The sequence below is a fragment of the Podarcis liolepis genome (assembly GCF_965112155.1).
Source record: "Podarcis liolepis genome assembly, chromosome: 8".
Taxonomy (NCBI): domain Eukaryota; kingdom Metazoa; phylum Chordata; class Lepidosauria; order Squamata; family Lacertidae; genus Podarcis; species Podarcis liolepis.
Genome location: NC_139560.1, coordinates 8,100,341 through 8,116,121, shown reverse-complemented (window position 1 = coordinate 8,116,121; position 15,781 = coordinate 8,100,341). Strand labels below are relative to the sequence as shown.

At 43.0% G+C, this 15,781-nt stretch overlaps 1 protein-coding gene across 1 annotated transcript in view; it reads right to left on the bottom strand.

The window, feature by feature from the left end:
• COL22A1 (collagen type XXII alpha 1 chain) overlaps window positions 1–15,781 on the bottom strand; it is a 185,145-nt gene that overhangs the window by 57,053 nt on the left and 112,311 nt on the right. The window contains exons 23-26 of the mRNA XM_083516504.1: window positions 15,675–15,728; window positions 8,551–8,604; window positions 1,186–1,239; window positions 377–421 (exon numbers count right to left, since the gene is read on the bottom strand). Of these exons, the coding sequence (XP_083372630.1) occupies window positions 377–421; window positions 1,186–1,239; window positions 8,551–8,604; window positions 15,675–15,728 (207 nt within the window). The remainder of the gene's footprint in view (window positions 1–376; window positions 422–1,185; window positions 1,240–8,550; window positions 8,605–15,674; window positions 15,729–15,781) is intronic.

Genomic DNA, 15,781 nt, shown 5'->3' with positions numbered 1-15,781 from the left:
ACAAAGCCTGCCAAAATGGCAAAGAGTTGCAGGGTTTCCTCTCTCTTTCTTAGGTGCCTTAATAGCTTTGAGTTTTATTTATTTATTTGGTTATTGGAAATAAATTTAAAGGCGATGCCAATAGGCTTCTAAATCACTTGACAGAACTGGATGAAATTTGCTGGCAGAGGTGAGTTCTAAGGCTATTAGCAAAGGGGGGAAAGTGAGTGGGGGGTTATTTTACCCCTCCCTGAAGACACGCACAGAAACACACACATTTCTTTTCCTAAACTCAAAAGATACAGGATCCAGAACCAGAATTACAATATACCTAATTCTGAATGCATGCATGTTTTCTAGAATGTATTCTGTAGAAAAACAACCCACAAGCACTTACAGGTGGTCCAGGCAGTCCATTTCTCCCCATTTCTCCTGGTAGCCCCTAGAACAGTCACAGCAAAAAGAAAGATATCAATTAGTTGTAGTGCCATCTTTTTTGCCACCCAGTACCAACTACCCATGCAGAAATAGCTAGCGTAAGTCATACTGGGAGGAAAGAAGGTAGATCTGCATGCGCTGGCAAAAGGTTGGCAAAAGTTTCTAGCTCGCAACTCTGTAACAATAGCAGTAACAAATTGACTCCCGCTGCCAACAAAATTATGGCAATGAAGAAAGCTTGGGGGTAACCAGGGGTAGATTTTTGCAAAGAAGGATTGTTCACATATGGTAATCACAAATTATTTCTGAATCTAGAATTTTTTTATTCCAACCATAAATATTTTGTACCAGGTTCTAATTAGTGGATCTCATGGATTTTTTTTGTAGGAGGGGGGAACTAAGCAGGTCCTACAAGACTGAAGTCTGTCTACCCCGACATGTGCATTTTAACATGTGTACCTTATGGGTATACCACATATTTTAGGGCAGAAGTGCATTAAAATTTGTGCAGGCAAAAATGCATATATTTAGAGGGAAAGCATGCAATTTAAATGCAAAGTTTTCAGACTTTGGGGGGGAAAAACTCTGCAGGAAATGGACATTTAATGAAGATTGAAATAGGCTGATATCTCCCTCTTTACTCTGACACCCATAATCACATACAATATCTGCCACTCAAGACAGCCTCATATGAGGGCTGCTTCTGTGTCTAAAGCAGCAGAAGGATGTCCTTACGATATCTAATTTTTATGAATGAAAATTTCTTACTGGGGGGCCGGCAATCCCAGGAGGACCAGCGACTCCAGGTGGTCCTGGAGGACCCTGTGAGGGGAAAAAATATACATCAAAATCCTTAAACAACCATATGTCAGGAGGGAAATTCAAGAAATACTGCTTTCAACATCACTACAGCTCTTTGGTAGAAAAAGCCCCACCTCTTAAGTTTCTTCCTTGAATGGTTCCAGTTTAAAGGACTTATAGGCCCCCTCAGAGAGCAAACTCTATCAAGGTAGCTTACATTACAAAAGAGTCAAACACAAAATAATACTTTGAAATATACAGGCATAAATATTCGTTCAGTTGGTTTTATATCCCTACACCTTAAAAATTATTGCATTCCATTTTCACCTTGTGTTTTCTAACTTGATTGCAGTAGCACTCTAGCAACCGAGTCTGTTCATAGAATCATAGAGTTGGAAGAGACCACAAGGGCCATCGAGTCCAACCCCCTGCCAAGCAGGAAACACCATCAGAGCACTCCTGGCATATGGTTGTCAAGCCTCTGCTTAAAGACCTCCAAAGGAGGAGACTCCACCACACTCCTTGGCAGCAAATTCCACTGTCAAACAGCTCTTACTGTCAGGAAGTTCTTCCTAATGTTTAGGTGGAATCTTCTTTCTTGTAGTTTGGATCCATTGCTCCGTGTCCGCTTCTCTGGAGCAGCAGAAAACAACCTTTCTCCCTCCTCTATATGACATCCTTTTATATATTTGAACATGGCTATCATATCACCCCTTAACCTCCTCTTCTCCAGGCTAAACATGCCCAGCTCCCTTAGCCGTTCCTCATAAGGCATCGTTTCCAGGCCTTTGACCATTTTGGTTGCCCTCCTCTGGACACGTTCCAGTTTGTCAGTGTCCTTCTTGAACTGTGGTGCCCAGAACTGGACACAGTACTCCAGGTGAGGTCTGACCAGAGCAGAATACAGTGGCACTAATACTTCCCTTGAATAATTTCCATAACATTAACAGATGATGGAGCACTGAGTGGCTCAGGGTTTGGGGCACATTCAAACCTCCTTTTGAAATTACACCAAGGGTGGAGGTCCTGCACCCTTGGTCTAAGTGAAAAAGAAGGTTTGAATGTTCCTCAAATCCCAGGTTCTCCACCCCAAAGGACAATTTTTGCACCAGGGTGTGTGTGTCAACTCTGGCTTATGAGGTCATTAAAAAGAAGAAGAAACCATGGCCACCTGCCAGACAGATGATGGTATTCTGATGGAAGGGGTTGGTATCAGCTGAGAAGGAACTGGTGTGCACAGCTCAAACATTAGGATGTAACCTCCACTCACCAGTAAAAGGACGTTCGAAGAGTGCTGTACTGTGATTTGAAGTCCCAATAGTTGGAACTTCAAAGTACAGCATCGCCTGTTGGGTTTGTGAATGTGTGTGTGTGTCAAGGGTCTTGGCCACCTGCCAAATTTGGCCTTCCAGGGTTCAGGTTATAAGGTACCCTACCCTTGAATTAGACAGAATAAAATAAAATGGAGACAGGACGGGGAAGGGTGGAATACTAGGAGCTGACTCTGAAGACTGAGAAGTTGTGCAAACTATTTTGGGAAAGTAACATTCACACAGAATGTTGAAAACTGCAAATGTTGCTTTAGAGCATCTTGTCACTAGAGGGAGCAAAGGGACCAGGAATGGAAACAAAACTGAAACAAGCACACACAGAGAGACACACAATGGAGGAGGGAAAGTTATAGTGATGAAAATAGTGTGATAGTTTTGAGTACTGAAAATATGTTATATGCATAAGAGGGCTGTAACTCAGCGGCAGAGCATGCACAAGATCCCAGGTTCAGTTCCTGGCTTCTCCAAGTAGGGTTGGGAAAGTCTTCTGACATTCCAGAGAGTAACTGCTAGTCATTGTATACAATACAGAGCTAGATGGTAGAAATTTCTGCCTGAAACCATGGAAAGTCACTGCTAGTCAATGTAGACTAGGGTTCCCCAAACTTTGGTCGCCAGCTGTTTGTGGACTACAACTCCCATCATCCCTAGCTAGCAGGACCACTGGTCAGGGATGATGAGAATTGTAGTCCAATATGGCTGGAAACCCAAGTTGTAGATAATAATGAACTCAATTGGACCAGTTGGCTGACTCAGTGTAATACGCTTTTACACATCACTTGGGAAGACGAGCAAACTAATGTCAGTGTACAGGAAGAAGATCACCAGTGTTGAAGCAATGATTCTTCAACATGGCTCTGAGAGCCAGTGTGGTGTAGTGGTTAAGAGCGGTAGTCTCCTAATCTGGGGAACTGGGTTCGCGTCTCTGCTCCTCCACATGCAGCTGCTGGGTGACCTTGGGCCAGTCACAGTTCTCTGAAGTCTCTCAGCCCCACTCACCTCACAGAGTGTTTGTTGTGGGGGAGGAAGGGAAAGGAGAATGTTAACCGCTTTGAGACTCCTTAAAGGGAGTGAAAGGCGGGATATCAAATCCAAACTCTTCTTCTTCTTCTTCAACATCAACTTTGTTAGACTTGTCATGTTGTGCAGATGCCTGAATATCATCTTCCAAAGCAACTACTCTATTCTGAACTTAAAAATAGAAAGCATGATGCTGGTGGTCAAGAAAAGAGGTTTAAAGACTGTCTCAAGGCAATTTTTTAAAAAAATGTAGTATAAACACTGACAATTGGGAAACACTTGCCTGTGAGTGCTCCAGTTGGAGAACAGCCTTTACCAAAGGTGTCATGGGCTTTGAAGACACTCAAACTCAGGACGCAAGGGAGAAACGTGCTAAGAGGAGGGCACGCTTGGCAAATCCACACCGTGATCATCTCCCGCCTGGAAACCAATGTCCCCACTGTGGAAGGACATGTGGATCCAGAATAGGCCTTCACAGTCACTTATGGACTCATTGTTAAAACCGTGTTGATGGAAGACAATCTTACTCGGCTACGAGTGATCGCCAAAGAAAGAATACACATTCTTAAGACTGAAGCACTTGCTAGGAATAGGATGTCAGCATTAGAACTGCCGTGAAATGTGATGAATTTAAAATCTGAAGTTGAATTTAGAGGATCCTCGCATGGAAGCAATGAGAACTTAGTTATCTAATAAGGTTTCTGGAAGTTGGGGTTTAGACATTTCCATGGCAGCTGTAGGAAGCACTGATTCTATTTGCTCATTGAGTGTGCTGATGGTGTCACCTGTTTCCCCCTAGAGCCAAATGCCCTGTTTGGGATCAGGGCAGCGAAGACTTGATGCGTCTTAGAACTACACTTCCCACTGAAAGAAAAAGAAAAACCAGACGAAACTGGGAAGCTCCTGTGTAAGGAGAAACATTCAGTGAATTTCAAGGAAAGCCAAAAGAGCTTCAATTAGGGCTGCAATGCATGATTAATACATTGCTGCAGTGATAAATGTAAAAAAAAATTAATCAGCTAAAAACTTTAGCATTTCCAGTTAACCAGGCAATACTTTAACAATATTTTTTAATCTATATACATATTTTTAAAAACTGCTGATGGCATGCCAGTAATATGAGACGCAGGAACATTCACTTTCATGTAGGAGGGGCTAGTAGTCTTATGCAAATTTAATTTGTGCTGATTTAATCAAATTGTTAGAACATAGGGGGAAAGGTCCTTAACCTGAGCCAGACCATTGGTCCAGTCTAGTTCATTATTTCCTCTGAGGACTGGCAGTGACTTTCCAAGGTTTCAGACAGGATCCTCTCGAAGAAGAAGAGTTTGGATTTGATATCCCGTTTTATCACTACCCTAAGGAGTCTCAAAGCACCTAACAATCTCCCTACCCTTCCTCCCTCACAATAAACACTCTGTGAGGTGAGTGAGGCTGAGAGAAGTGTAACTGGCCCAAGGTCACCCAGCAGCTGCAGATGGAGGAGTGGGGAAGTGAAGCCGATTCACCAGATTACGAGTCCACCGCTCTTAACCACTGCACCACTCCAGGCCCTACCCGGAGATGCCAAGGATCAAGCCTAAGACCTTCTGCAAGGAAAATGGATGCTGTACCATTGAGCTACAAATCCTTTTGATCACCACTCATTAGATTAATCAACTGAGATTCCCTAAGTCATCATGTTATACTCCTGGTTTCAGTCAATCTAGGAAGATTTCTCCAGTTCCCTACTGCCACCAGAGCAGCAATTATGCATTTGTTAAGCCAACTGTTGGAAAGACCCTTACATTTGCAAAATAATTTACAGAACAATAAGCAATAATGGGAATCTGGAATAAGCCATTATATTTGAATTCTCTTCATCTGAGCAAACCTTATTGAAAGAAATATGCATCAAACGGGGGAAATTCCTGTCCTCTTAGGATGTAAGGTCCCAGATCCTATGTTCCCTGGCTCCCAGCTGTTGTGCTAGTGTAAGGATGGAATTATGAGATCCCGTGCAACAGATGTGCTAGTGGAAAATTCTTGAGAAACAGCTTGTACATCAGGAAGTAATAGGACTGCAAAAATACGTTGTGTGCAACCAGCCACAAGAACCATGCTAGCTTTTTGCTGCCTTGCCTTGTGCAAACCATCTCACCAGTGCAACTAGTACACCACTAAAGAACTCTAAATTAGGGTGGTATTGAATTCCTCCCTAGGTATTGGGTTTTGCCAGGAAAGACAATGGGAATTAATATATGAAAAGAATGGGGCAATTTGGAATAGTGCAAGTATTTCATAATGGGTTGCATGCAGTGTTAGTTGTACTCGAATTAGAGCCCTTGACATTAAAGGGAATGGTGAACTTAGGTCAATTCATTTCAGTACATCTCTTCTGAGTAGAAATCTGCTGGATATAACCCTGGTTCTAAAGTGATTGTATTTGTTCATGACAGGAGTTGGTTAGAAAATTGGTCATATAAGATAGTTTCAGCTGTGGGTCTGCATAGAAAGACTGCTAACTGGAAACAGATTAAGGAAAGAAGCTGGATTTTAAGAATTGTCAACACAGGCAAAGAAAGGAATGGTTTCCAAAATAGGTAGGCTTGATAAAATGAACACATATCGTATTAAACAGTCTGCTGACTTCAGTAAAGAAACTCTGGTTGGAATATGGGGTTATACATTGGAAAAGGGTAGGCAAAGGACAAAGAGAACAACTTGATGGAAAATTATAATAAAATATAGGACAGATGGCACACAATTCTATGGAGGCTCAAGCAAATATATTAAATTGCACCTGCAGAATGTTGGCACGCTGTAAATGTCAAAAGGCATTTGTGCTACACTTATGGAGGTGCCATCCCTTTACACAAAACCTTTGACTAGGAATAATAGAGGGAAAGGGAAAGGAAACAGGACAGGAAGACCCATTAGGTCCCAAAATAATCTTACAGCGCAACCATACACACCCAGAAGAAAGTCTTAGTCACTCAAGATGGGGCTTTCCCCCCATTAACCTCTTGACTCTCGCTTTTGACACTTGAGATGTATATATTTAGGACACACCTCATTTCTGGGATTGGAAGTTGTTTAAAACTCTTTGAAATATTGTATTTTAGTTGTTGCAACTTGCTGTGGGGACCTCAGATTTGTGGATTAATACTAATAAGAGGAAGAGGAAGAAGAGGAGGAGGAGAAGAGAAAGAACTGAAGACTTCAGAAGCTTACTTCTAAGTAAACATGCATAGGACCAGAAGGTAAATCAGCAGCAAACTTCTTCTTTTTTAAAAAAAGGTCCCTTTAATCCCCATAAAGCATGTTGGCCTAAAATGCAAATCTTCCTTTACACACACACACACACTCACAAGGGAATTTGAACTGAAGCAACAGTGCTAAGTTCGTGAGGTCCTTGGATGCTTATGCTAATGGGAAACCACGGCAAGCACAATAGCTATTGTCTGCTCAAAACTGGCCTTGGACACTAATATAATAGCTGGAAAATTACAGCAAAATGCTAAATACTCGGCCATTACACAGCAACAGCCCAGTGCAGCTGACTCCTTTGCCTTTTTAATCATCTTAAGTGTTTGCTTCACAATACCACAACTGAGCCAAGTCCCAGATTATTAAGCGAGGTGGCCTCATGAGCCGTGGGCCAACATTATTTCGGAAAATAAATAGCTTTCTCTACTAAACAAAAAACAAGAGTACCCAGAAGTGCCCAGAGGCTATCAGTATGTGGAACATGACTGTATTTCTACATAGCAGTTCCCTCTGGAGAGCAGAGCAAGTTTCGGCAAAAAGGCAAGGAGCCATTTGTTTAAATTTGTGACTTAATGGAAGGGTAGAAGTTTCTGATTTCTTCGCCTCGTGCTGAAAAGCTTTTATTTTCATTTTTGTTGCTTTCCAGTGCTGTGACCTGAATCGAATCATCATCATATATACATATTTAAGCACAAACAACATGCACAAACAATGTTCAAGCATTTTTCTACATCATGAATTGTAAGCTTTCCCCACTCCTTTTGTTTTTTGTTCTTATTTTGATGAACTCTCCTTATAGGAAAAACAGTAAAGAGTCTTGAGGAACCTTAAAGATTATGCTTTTATGGCAGCATAAACTCTTATGGTCCAGAAAGTTCACTTCATCACATTCTCTGGCTTATGAAACCTTATAGCACCACCTACATGCTAAAGTACAATCTTCTGGGAGGCTAATCAGAAGTAAGACCCACTGAGTTCAAAACATCGTAGAATCATAGAATTGTAGAGTTGGACAGGGACCCAAATTTTCCTCTGGTCCAACCTCCTGCAGGAATCACAGTTCATGGGCCTTGCTTCCAGGTAAGTACTCTTATGAGTCCAGCCTTCATCTTTAAGCTGCCAGAGGATGCTTGGTTGTTGCTATGGCAACACACTAACATCGCCACCAAGTGGGAACTTGTCTTTATGGTGCTTCTACATGATATTACATGGCAGGTAGGAGCAAGCTTGAAGGGGAAAGTACATTTGAGAGGCAGCACCAGGTCAAATCGCTTATTAATGGACCTCAGTGATGCACGCCTTTCCAACTACAAATTTATTTCATTTTCACGTTAGATGGTCTGGCTTCCATTGAAATTTCTTTGAACATTTTGGGGAAAGGGAGATGTGCATAAACTAGGGTAAGCATGGGGTAGGAAAAGGTCAGTATACCTTTCATACTCCAATGCTGGCTTGGAAAGAGGGAAAAGAAAGGAGCTTTCCAGTTACCATACCTTGGCTTTGAGTTCTGCGCACTCTGAATTAACAGCAAATTGCAAGCTAGAATGGGTGAATGCTAAATTGAACGCTTTATCAGCATTTTCTGCCCCAATAACTAGCATAGCAAGGCTAGCTATAAGATATATATTATAAATGTAACTCCTGAGAGCATGGGTTTGCTGGCTCTCCTTGAACACTAAATGAAAAGTCAGGTCTTTTGAAAATAAGTGTATAATTTATGCCATTTAGTTACCGGAGGTCCAGGCAATCCATCAACTCCTGGAACACCAACATCACCCTTCTTACCCTGAAAATGAAACAGAATTTTTAAAAAGTTACTAACCACATCAAGAGATGACACACCAGCCCAGTTCTTGGTTTGATTACTCTGTCTCGGGGAGAGAGAGAAAAAGCATGAACTCGTTCTGTCTTCAGTTTCTATGGTACTAAGATATCTTGTGCTCATGAGGTTCATGAGACAGATGGACAGACAGACAAACAGACAGATACCATAGATAGTATGCCACTCTGACAGAGCCCATTTGCCCCAACGATGGTCCCCAAGGTGATTCACACAAAAAATTACACCAACTTCAAAAATGGCAACGTTAAAATGACTACAAAATCGGGCACTGAACACACACATAATCTATAACACAGAGACAGGCCGAGCAGCTGTTTCCATCCTGTTTCAGCCTCGTTGGTGCTCAGTCAAATGCCATTTCTGTCCAGGTTCTGCGGAACTTTGGAAAGAATGCACCAAAAGTCCACGCACAAAATACTTGTGTTTTAAATTGCAAGCATTTAAAACGGGGAGTCCTGCTAATGCTAAGGGACTTCCCTTTCCTTTTCTCATGGACTCTCACAATCTGCACTGGCACATATTTTGAATTTCCATGGTGTGGGCTACACGGGGGAAAGGGTAGGGAATTTCTGTCCCATAAACAAAGCAGGAGTCTAAGAGGACCCTCTGGAGCAGACTTTGATTGTCACCAGTCTACACCTTCTTCTTGCTGAACCTTTCTCTTTTCACGGAGGACAAGGCTACCAGCAGATACTATAGCTATGTTCTACTTCCACGGTCAGAGCCGGTATTCTGGGACTTCCAGTTGCTGGGAATCACATCAGGCAAGATGGCTGTTGAGCTCATGTCCTGCTTGGGGGCTTCCTAAAGGAATGTGGTTGGGCGGTGTGAGAACAGGATGATGCTAGCTCATTTGGTTAGGGCAGCCTTTCTCAACCTGTGGGTCCCCAAATGTTGTTGAACTACAACTCCCATCACCCCTAGCTAGCAAGGCCAGAGCTCAGGGATGATGGGAGTTGTAGTCCAACAACATCTGGGGACCTACAGGTTGAGAATCACTGGGTTAGGGCGTGGTGCTGATAATGCCAAATTGCAAGTTCAATTCCTTGTTTGGGACAGCTGCATATTCCTGCACTACAGGGGGTTGAACTCAATGTTCCTCAGGGTTCCTTCCAACTCTATGATTCTATGCTGAGCTAGATGGGCCAATTGACCTAATTCAGCAGGCTCTTTTTATGTTTTTAATTTCTTAACCTTCTGTGCATTTTTGGGAAGAGCAAGAGAATGCCCTGAACAGAACATCTGATTGCCATCGAAAAGCAGGCAGCAACAATAGCTCTCTATCACAAATCCCAATCCTGGGGAGAGCTTAACAAATAATAATAAAGATACATAGATCTGCCAGATTATATAAACGATCTCTTTCTAGAATGCAACTGAAGAGACTCCCCAGGAAAAATTATACCTGTAGATGTAACACAGTACAAAATGACATCCTGCCTGAGAGCAAGATAGACAAAGCTGGCAATTATGTCGTGCTACTCGGAGCCTGCGAATGTAGCTTTTAAATAAACAGGAGGCAACCTGACAGTCAGAAATATATGTTGTTTTTGAAACAAATGCGATTTACCTTTCCTGGCAATTATAGTTTTACTCTTTGTTAAACTCAGACCATCAACCAGACATTTACAGAACGCAAAAGGAGCCTGCCGAAATTGAGCTGATGTCCCATCTAGACCAACATCCTGTTCTCACACCGGCCAACCAGATGCCGAACTACATTGCAAAATTTGGACACGTCTGAATTATGAAGGATAGCTGTTTCTGTACATTCAGTTCAGGAAGTTTGAATCAGGTACGCTCACATCAATAATATGTATGGAAGTGAGAGCTGGACCATAAAGAAGGCTGATCGCTGAAGAATTGATGCTTTTGAATTATGGTGCTGGAGGAGACTCTTGAGAGTCCCATGGACTGCAAGAAGATCAAACCTATCCATTCTTAAGAAAATCAGCCCTGAGTGCTCACTGGAAAGACAGATCATGAAGCTGAGGCTCCAATACTTTGGCCACCTCATGAGAAGAGAAGACTCCCTGGAAAAGACCCTGGTGCTGGGAAAGATGTAGGGCACAAGGAGAAGGGGACGACAGAGGACGAGATGGTTGGATAGTGTTCTTGAAGCTACCAGCATGAGTTTGACCAAACTGCGGGAGGCAGTGGAAGACAGCAATGCCTGGCGTGCTCTGGTCCATGGGATCATGAAGAGCTGGACATGACTAAACAACTAAACAACAACAACAAATTTATTATTACGGTCAAAGACCAGTTCAAGAATCACAACTGAGACTACTTTCACAAAATACTCACATCAAAATGTGAATCTAACAAAATGTCCTCATTCATGACACAAAAACATCAACAGGCCCTTTACGACTGTTGCCATGAGGTTTTCAAAGACATCCCATAATTACCTATGTTTACTTTCATATGGGGCGATTAAAACAGTTCTTCCAAAAGTCGATTAGTTGTCGATTTTGCTGCTGCTTACTCTGTTTTATTGGTTGCAGGGTTTTTGCTTCTCTCTCTCATTAGAGTGTTGAATTGTTCAATGAATTTTATACCCTTGGCAGGTTAGGAAATATTTTAAGTACCCTGCCCCCTGCCAAAAGTCAGTAAGCATCATGGGAAGGACGAAGGGGATGAGGATACGTGGGGACTTCTGGGCGCACAAGGAAGCTTCTTTACCTGTCCCTGCCTTATCCAGCCCCCCCCCCCCCCCATGCATCCTCAAGATGGGGAACCCTCCAGAGCACATTTCTGAGCACAATTCAAAGTGTTGGTGCTGACCTTTAAAGCCCTAAATGGCCTCGGTCCAGTATACCTGAAGGAGCGTCTCCAACCCCAGCGTTCTGCCCGGACGCTGAGGTCCAGTGCCAAGGGCCTTCTGGTGCGAGAAGTGAGGTTACAGGGAACCAGGCAGAGGGCCTTCTCGGTAGTGGCACCCGCCCTGTGGAATGCCCTCCCACCAGATGTCAAAGAGAAAAACAACTACCAGACTTTTAGAAGACATCTGAAGGCAGCCCTGTTTAGGGAAGCTTTTAATGTTTAATAGACTATTGTATTTTAATATTTTGTTGGAAGCCACTCAGAGTGGTTGGGGAAACCCAGCCAGATGGGTGGGGTATAAATAAATTATTGTTAATACTAATACTAATACTAATAATAATAATAGGGAAGCATGTGGGTGAAGGAGAGGAAACAGAAGTCCTTCTGTGATAGCAAAATGACGTGCATGGAGCCTTGGATACAGTAAACAAGCGGTGCACTTCAGAATTTTCTGCCTTTAGCAGTTCATCCAGCCTTGGGTCCAAGAGATGTTCTTCTGTGTTTTCTTGCGGCTAATGGAACAAGGCAGCTAATGAAAGCTCACCGAGGGAGTGCATTCACAGCAGCTCATTCCTCAAGATTTATGTTTCAGCCATCGCAAAATCTAATTGCCAGTTTGGGGGAATTAGATGATCAGAAAATAACTTTCTGGCAAGCCCATGGAGCGTCCCCATCTGTGCTCTTTTGCTGGATTTGTGTCTGAGGCAATTTTGCACAGCTTACCTTTCCAAATGAGCAGCGTCAACTTGGGAAATAATTATATATTCCTTCTGAAAAGGAATTTTGCACCGCTCTCTTCACAAGCCATTTTACCTGCTATCCTTTTGCTTTGGAAGAGGGAAGCCGCAAAGAGAATAAAATAAATAAATCACTTTATCATTCAGGTATAGATTCAAAATCTATGAGGGATGGTCTCATCTCATTTCTAAATGAGGATTTATTATCTTGGGGTTCATTAAATTATTTCCTTCTTGGTAACCTGGTACAATTCCCATTATTGAAGCAGGATGGAATCGTGCCAGGAGAAAAGTGAATTTACATTTAGATCCCAGAGAGTTAGGAACACTAATTAAAAAATTTGGTCCAGCTTGGTATGTATAAATTATGTGACACTATGAATATAGGGGAGGCCCAAACTGTTGCATTCTCCCAAAGATGAATTCCACATAGGAAAACTCTTAACCAGATGGCAGAAACTTGGACTGAATCGGATAGTGTTTTGACAGTTCTAAGAATCTGGAGTAAGTCCCCTAAAGTCATCCATTATCAGGGTTGCCATCTTGCTATGTGCTTACTTGTGCCCTCACTGTAAAAACAGAGAAAAGTGGTTTCTGGGTAAGATTGTACCTGGCTGATTTTGGACACATGTCTACGCCCTAAGGCCATGTCTGCATGTGTGTCTAAATCCATCTACTTTAGCTGCAGAAGGTTAGCAGTGACGCACGGTGAAATTTTTCATAGGGGAACAGTTAGGACCAGAGGCACCACCCTGCGAAGGTGATTAGTGAGGGGGGGCGACATCATGCATATGATTTCTGATGTCCTGATGTCATGCATGAGCATTGTGCCTCCCTCCTTAAGCCAGGCAGAAGCTTCCCGGGCTTTGGGAAGGTCCCGGGGGAACATTTGTGGGTGTAGCCTAGTCCATTGACCGCACAGTACTGTAGGTTAGCAAACAGTAATGGGGAAGGCTGTGTATCAGATCCACAGCATATGCTTTGCCTGCAAAAGCTCTCAGCTTTGATCCTCAGCATCTCCAATTAGGACTGGAAGAGGCCCATCTCAAGAACTGGAGAGCTGCTGGTCGCTGTTGACAATATTGAGCTAAATGGATAAGCTTCCTATTTTGCTATTGTGCTTGAGTAAGGAGCAAGGAGAGCTGGGTTATTCTGAACCTGATGATCCCTAACGAAGGGCCATTCTGTAAACAGGCCAATTCCTCCTATTTAAATAGCAAAATTGCCATCCTTGAATATCTAGGTCTCTGAAATGCTTCTAGAAGAAAATACTGAAGATTGACAGCCAGGACCAGATGGACTGCTCTGCCAAGTTTTATTCCCAAAGCGCAAAGCTCAGGGTTGATGCAACAGGTAGATGACTCCCACTAATATCTGACAGATGAGTGCGCTGACAAACTTCCATTATACTAGGAATGAATCTTTGGAAAGAACCAACATTATACCTGGCCCTGATAATTGCTACAAGAAATGAAAATTTACATGTAAAAAAAAAATCAGTGCAAGTGCTATATTCTCCAGAGCCCCAATTAGGTGTTCTGATGTGCATTGGAATAATCACGCTGGGGAGATGGGAATTAGCCTGCCAGCTCTGCTACCCTTGTTGACATTCTTGCTCTCCATGAGTCAGAGGACAATTGTGTGAAGTAGGGATAATGATTCTATTCATAAGAATGTGAGAAGAGCCTGTTGGATCAGTTCAGCATCCTGGTTCTCAAAGTGGCCACCCAGATGCCCATGGGGAACCCATAAGTAGGACCCGAGCCCTCTCCCCTCCTTTGATTTCCATCAGCCAGTATTTAGAAGAATCGCTGCCTCCAACCATGACAGTCTCTGCCATGTAGAAGCTCAGATTTTCCAGCACACAGGGGACTTCCATAATTTCAGGTGGCTCACCACATCGTATGTCTTCTCTATTTGGGTGGTAAATATAGCAATGTTTTTCTCCCTGCTGCACTCCAGATTGTAGCTTTCACCTCTTCCAGCTTCTCACTCAAGGAAGGCCAGCTGTAGGTTTGAGGGGGCCATCAGGAAATTGCTCTGTGGTGGTAACTCTGCCTTCCTAATGGGATTACTCAACAGTAGTGGGCAGCAACAATCCACTATTGAAACTTCCCACAATGCCCTGACGCAGCATCACCTTTGAGAACTATGGGCAATTAAAGTGGCAGCTTCAGTGAGGTTCTTTGTTGGAAATGAAAGTGATAGGACTTAGTGAAAGGACCATTTGGGTGGAACATCATTTAAATTCCCCACAATGCCCAGGGGCAGCATTACATTAGGGGCATTCTGGGGGTTGTAAATGGTGCCTCTCAAACTCAGCTTCCCAATAGGAATGAGGTTTGGGAAACATTTGGTTTCGTAAGGGCCCAGGATAGGTATCAGTGATGGGCTGTGATGAGTCCCCAGCAGCAAGCCCAGTGTGCGATGTCGCAGTGCCATAAATGTGCTCAAGCAACTAGGTCTAGATGCAGGTACCATTGATGTACCTGGTTACAACAGTGCTGAGCATTGCTGAGCATTGCTGAGCATTGCTGAGCATTGCTGAGCATTGCTGAGCATTGCTGAGCATTGTTCACAGTTGATGACATTTAAAACAGAAGCTGGCTCCCCCATGTCTCATCTTTCAATGGAAACTCCTCTTCTGACTGTGTGTTGGATAATGCACAGATCAGAAGACATTACACTTAATGGCAAAATCAGTCATAGGGGGCTCTTAAGACAAGTGAATTCTGTTATGTCAGAGGCCCATTGATGGAATGCTGCCCTTTAATGACTTAAGACTGCAAATCTTGTGAGAGGAGCTGCCATTAATGGGAATGACATCTAAATCACAGAACTGTGTGCTCATTTGTTGAATGCGGTAAGTTCTGCTTCCTAAAAGCTGCCAATAAAAGAAGAGAATCAAGGGAAAACTCATTCCCTTTATGGATGCAGACATTTCCTTTTCAAGCCCACATCTCAGATCAGCAAAGCTTTCTCTTTTGCAAGATCCTTCCCCCCACTCATTTCAGGCTCTTCCCCCATGTTCCATGCTCCTGCCAGTTTGCATCCAAGTCCACTGAAACATTTCCAAAATCTAAGCTAAGTAAACAGGAATCATGAATTTAATAACACTGGGAGCCCTTCATATAGGCTCAACTCCCTCAGCTGTTCCTTATAAGGAGCGCTTGTTCATCCTGGTCACCTTCTCTGCACAGACAGAAACAAAGGCTTTAATGCTAAAAATGGGACTTTGCTCTCCGTCAAGATTGGACTTTTGATTACAACAGTCTACATAACAACATGCATATAACTGATTCCCCCACACTTCCCCCCCCTTTTTGGGCGAATAGAAATAGGGAGGGCATTGAGAATTATTGACAGTAGTCTATTAAACACTAACAAACAATTTAGGCATTTCCCCCGTGCTAACAAGTTGGAGCATGCATAAGTAGAAGCATTGCCCACCCTTTGACCTTGTAAGCCAGCAGGTCCTAGTTTGCCTTCTGGTCCTGGAGGGCCCTACAAACAACAAAAACAAAATATTTAAACAAAGTGATCTAATTGAAGAGGGG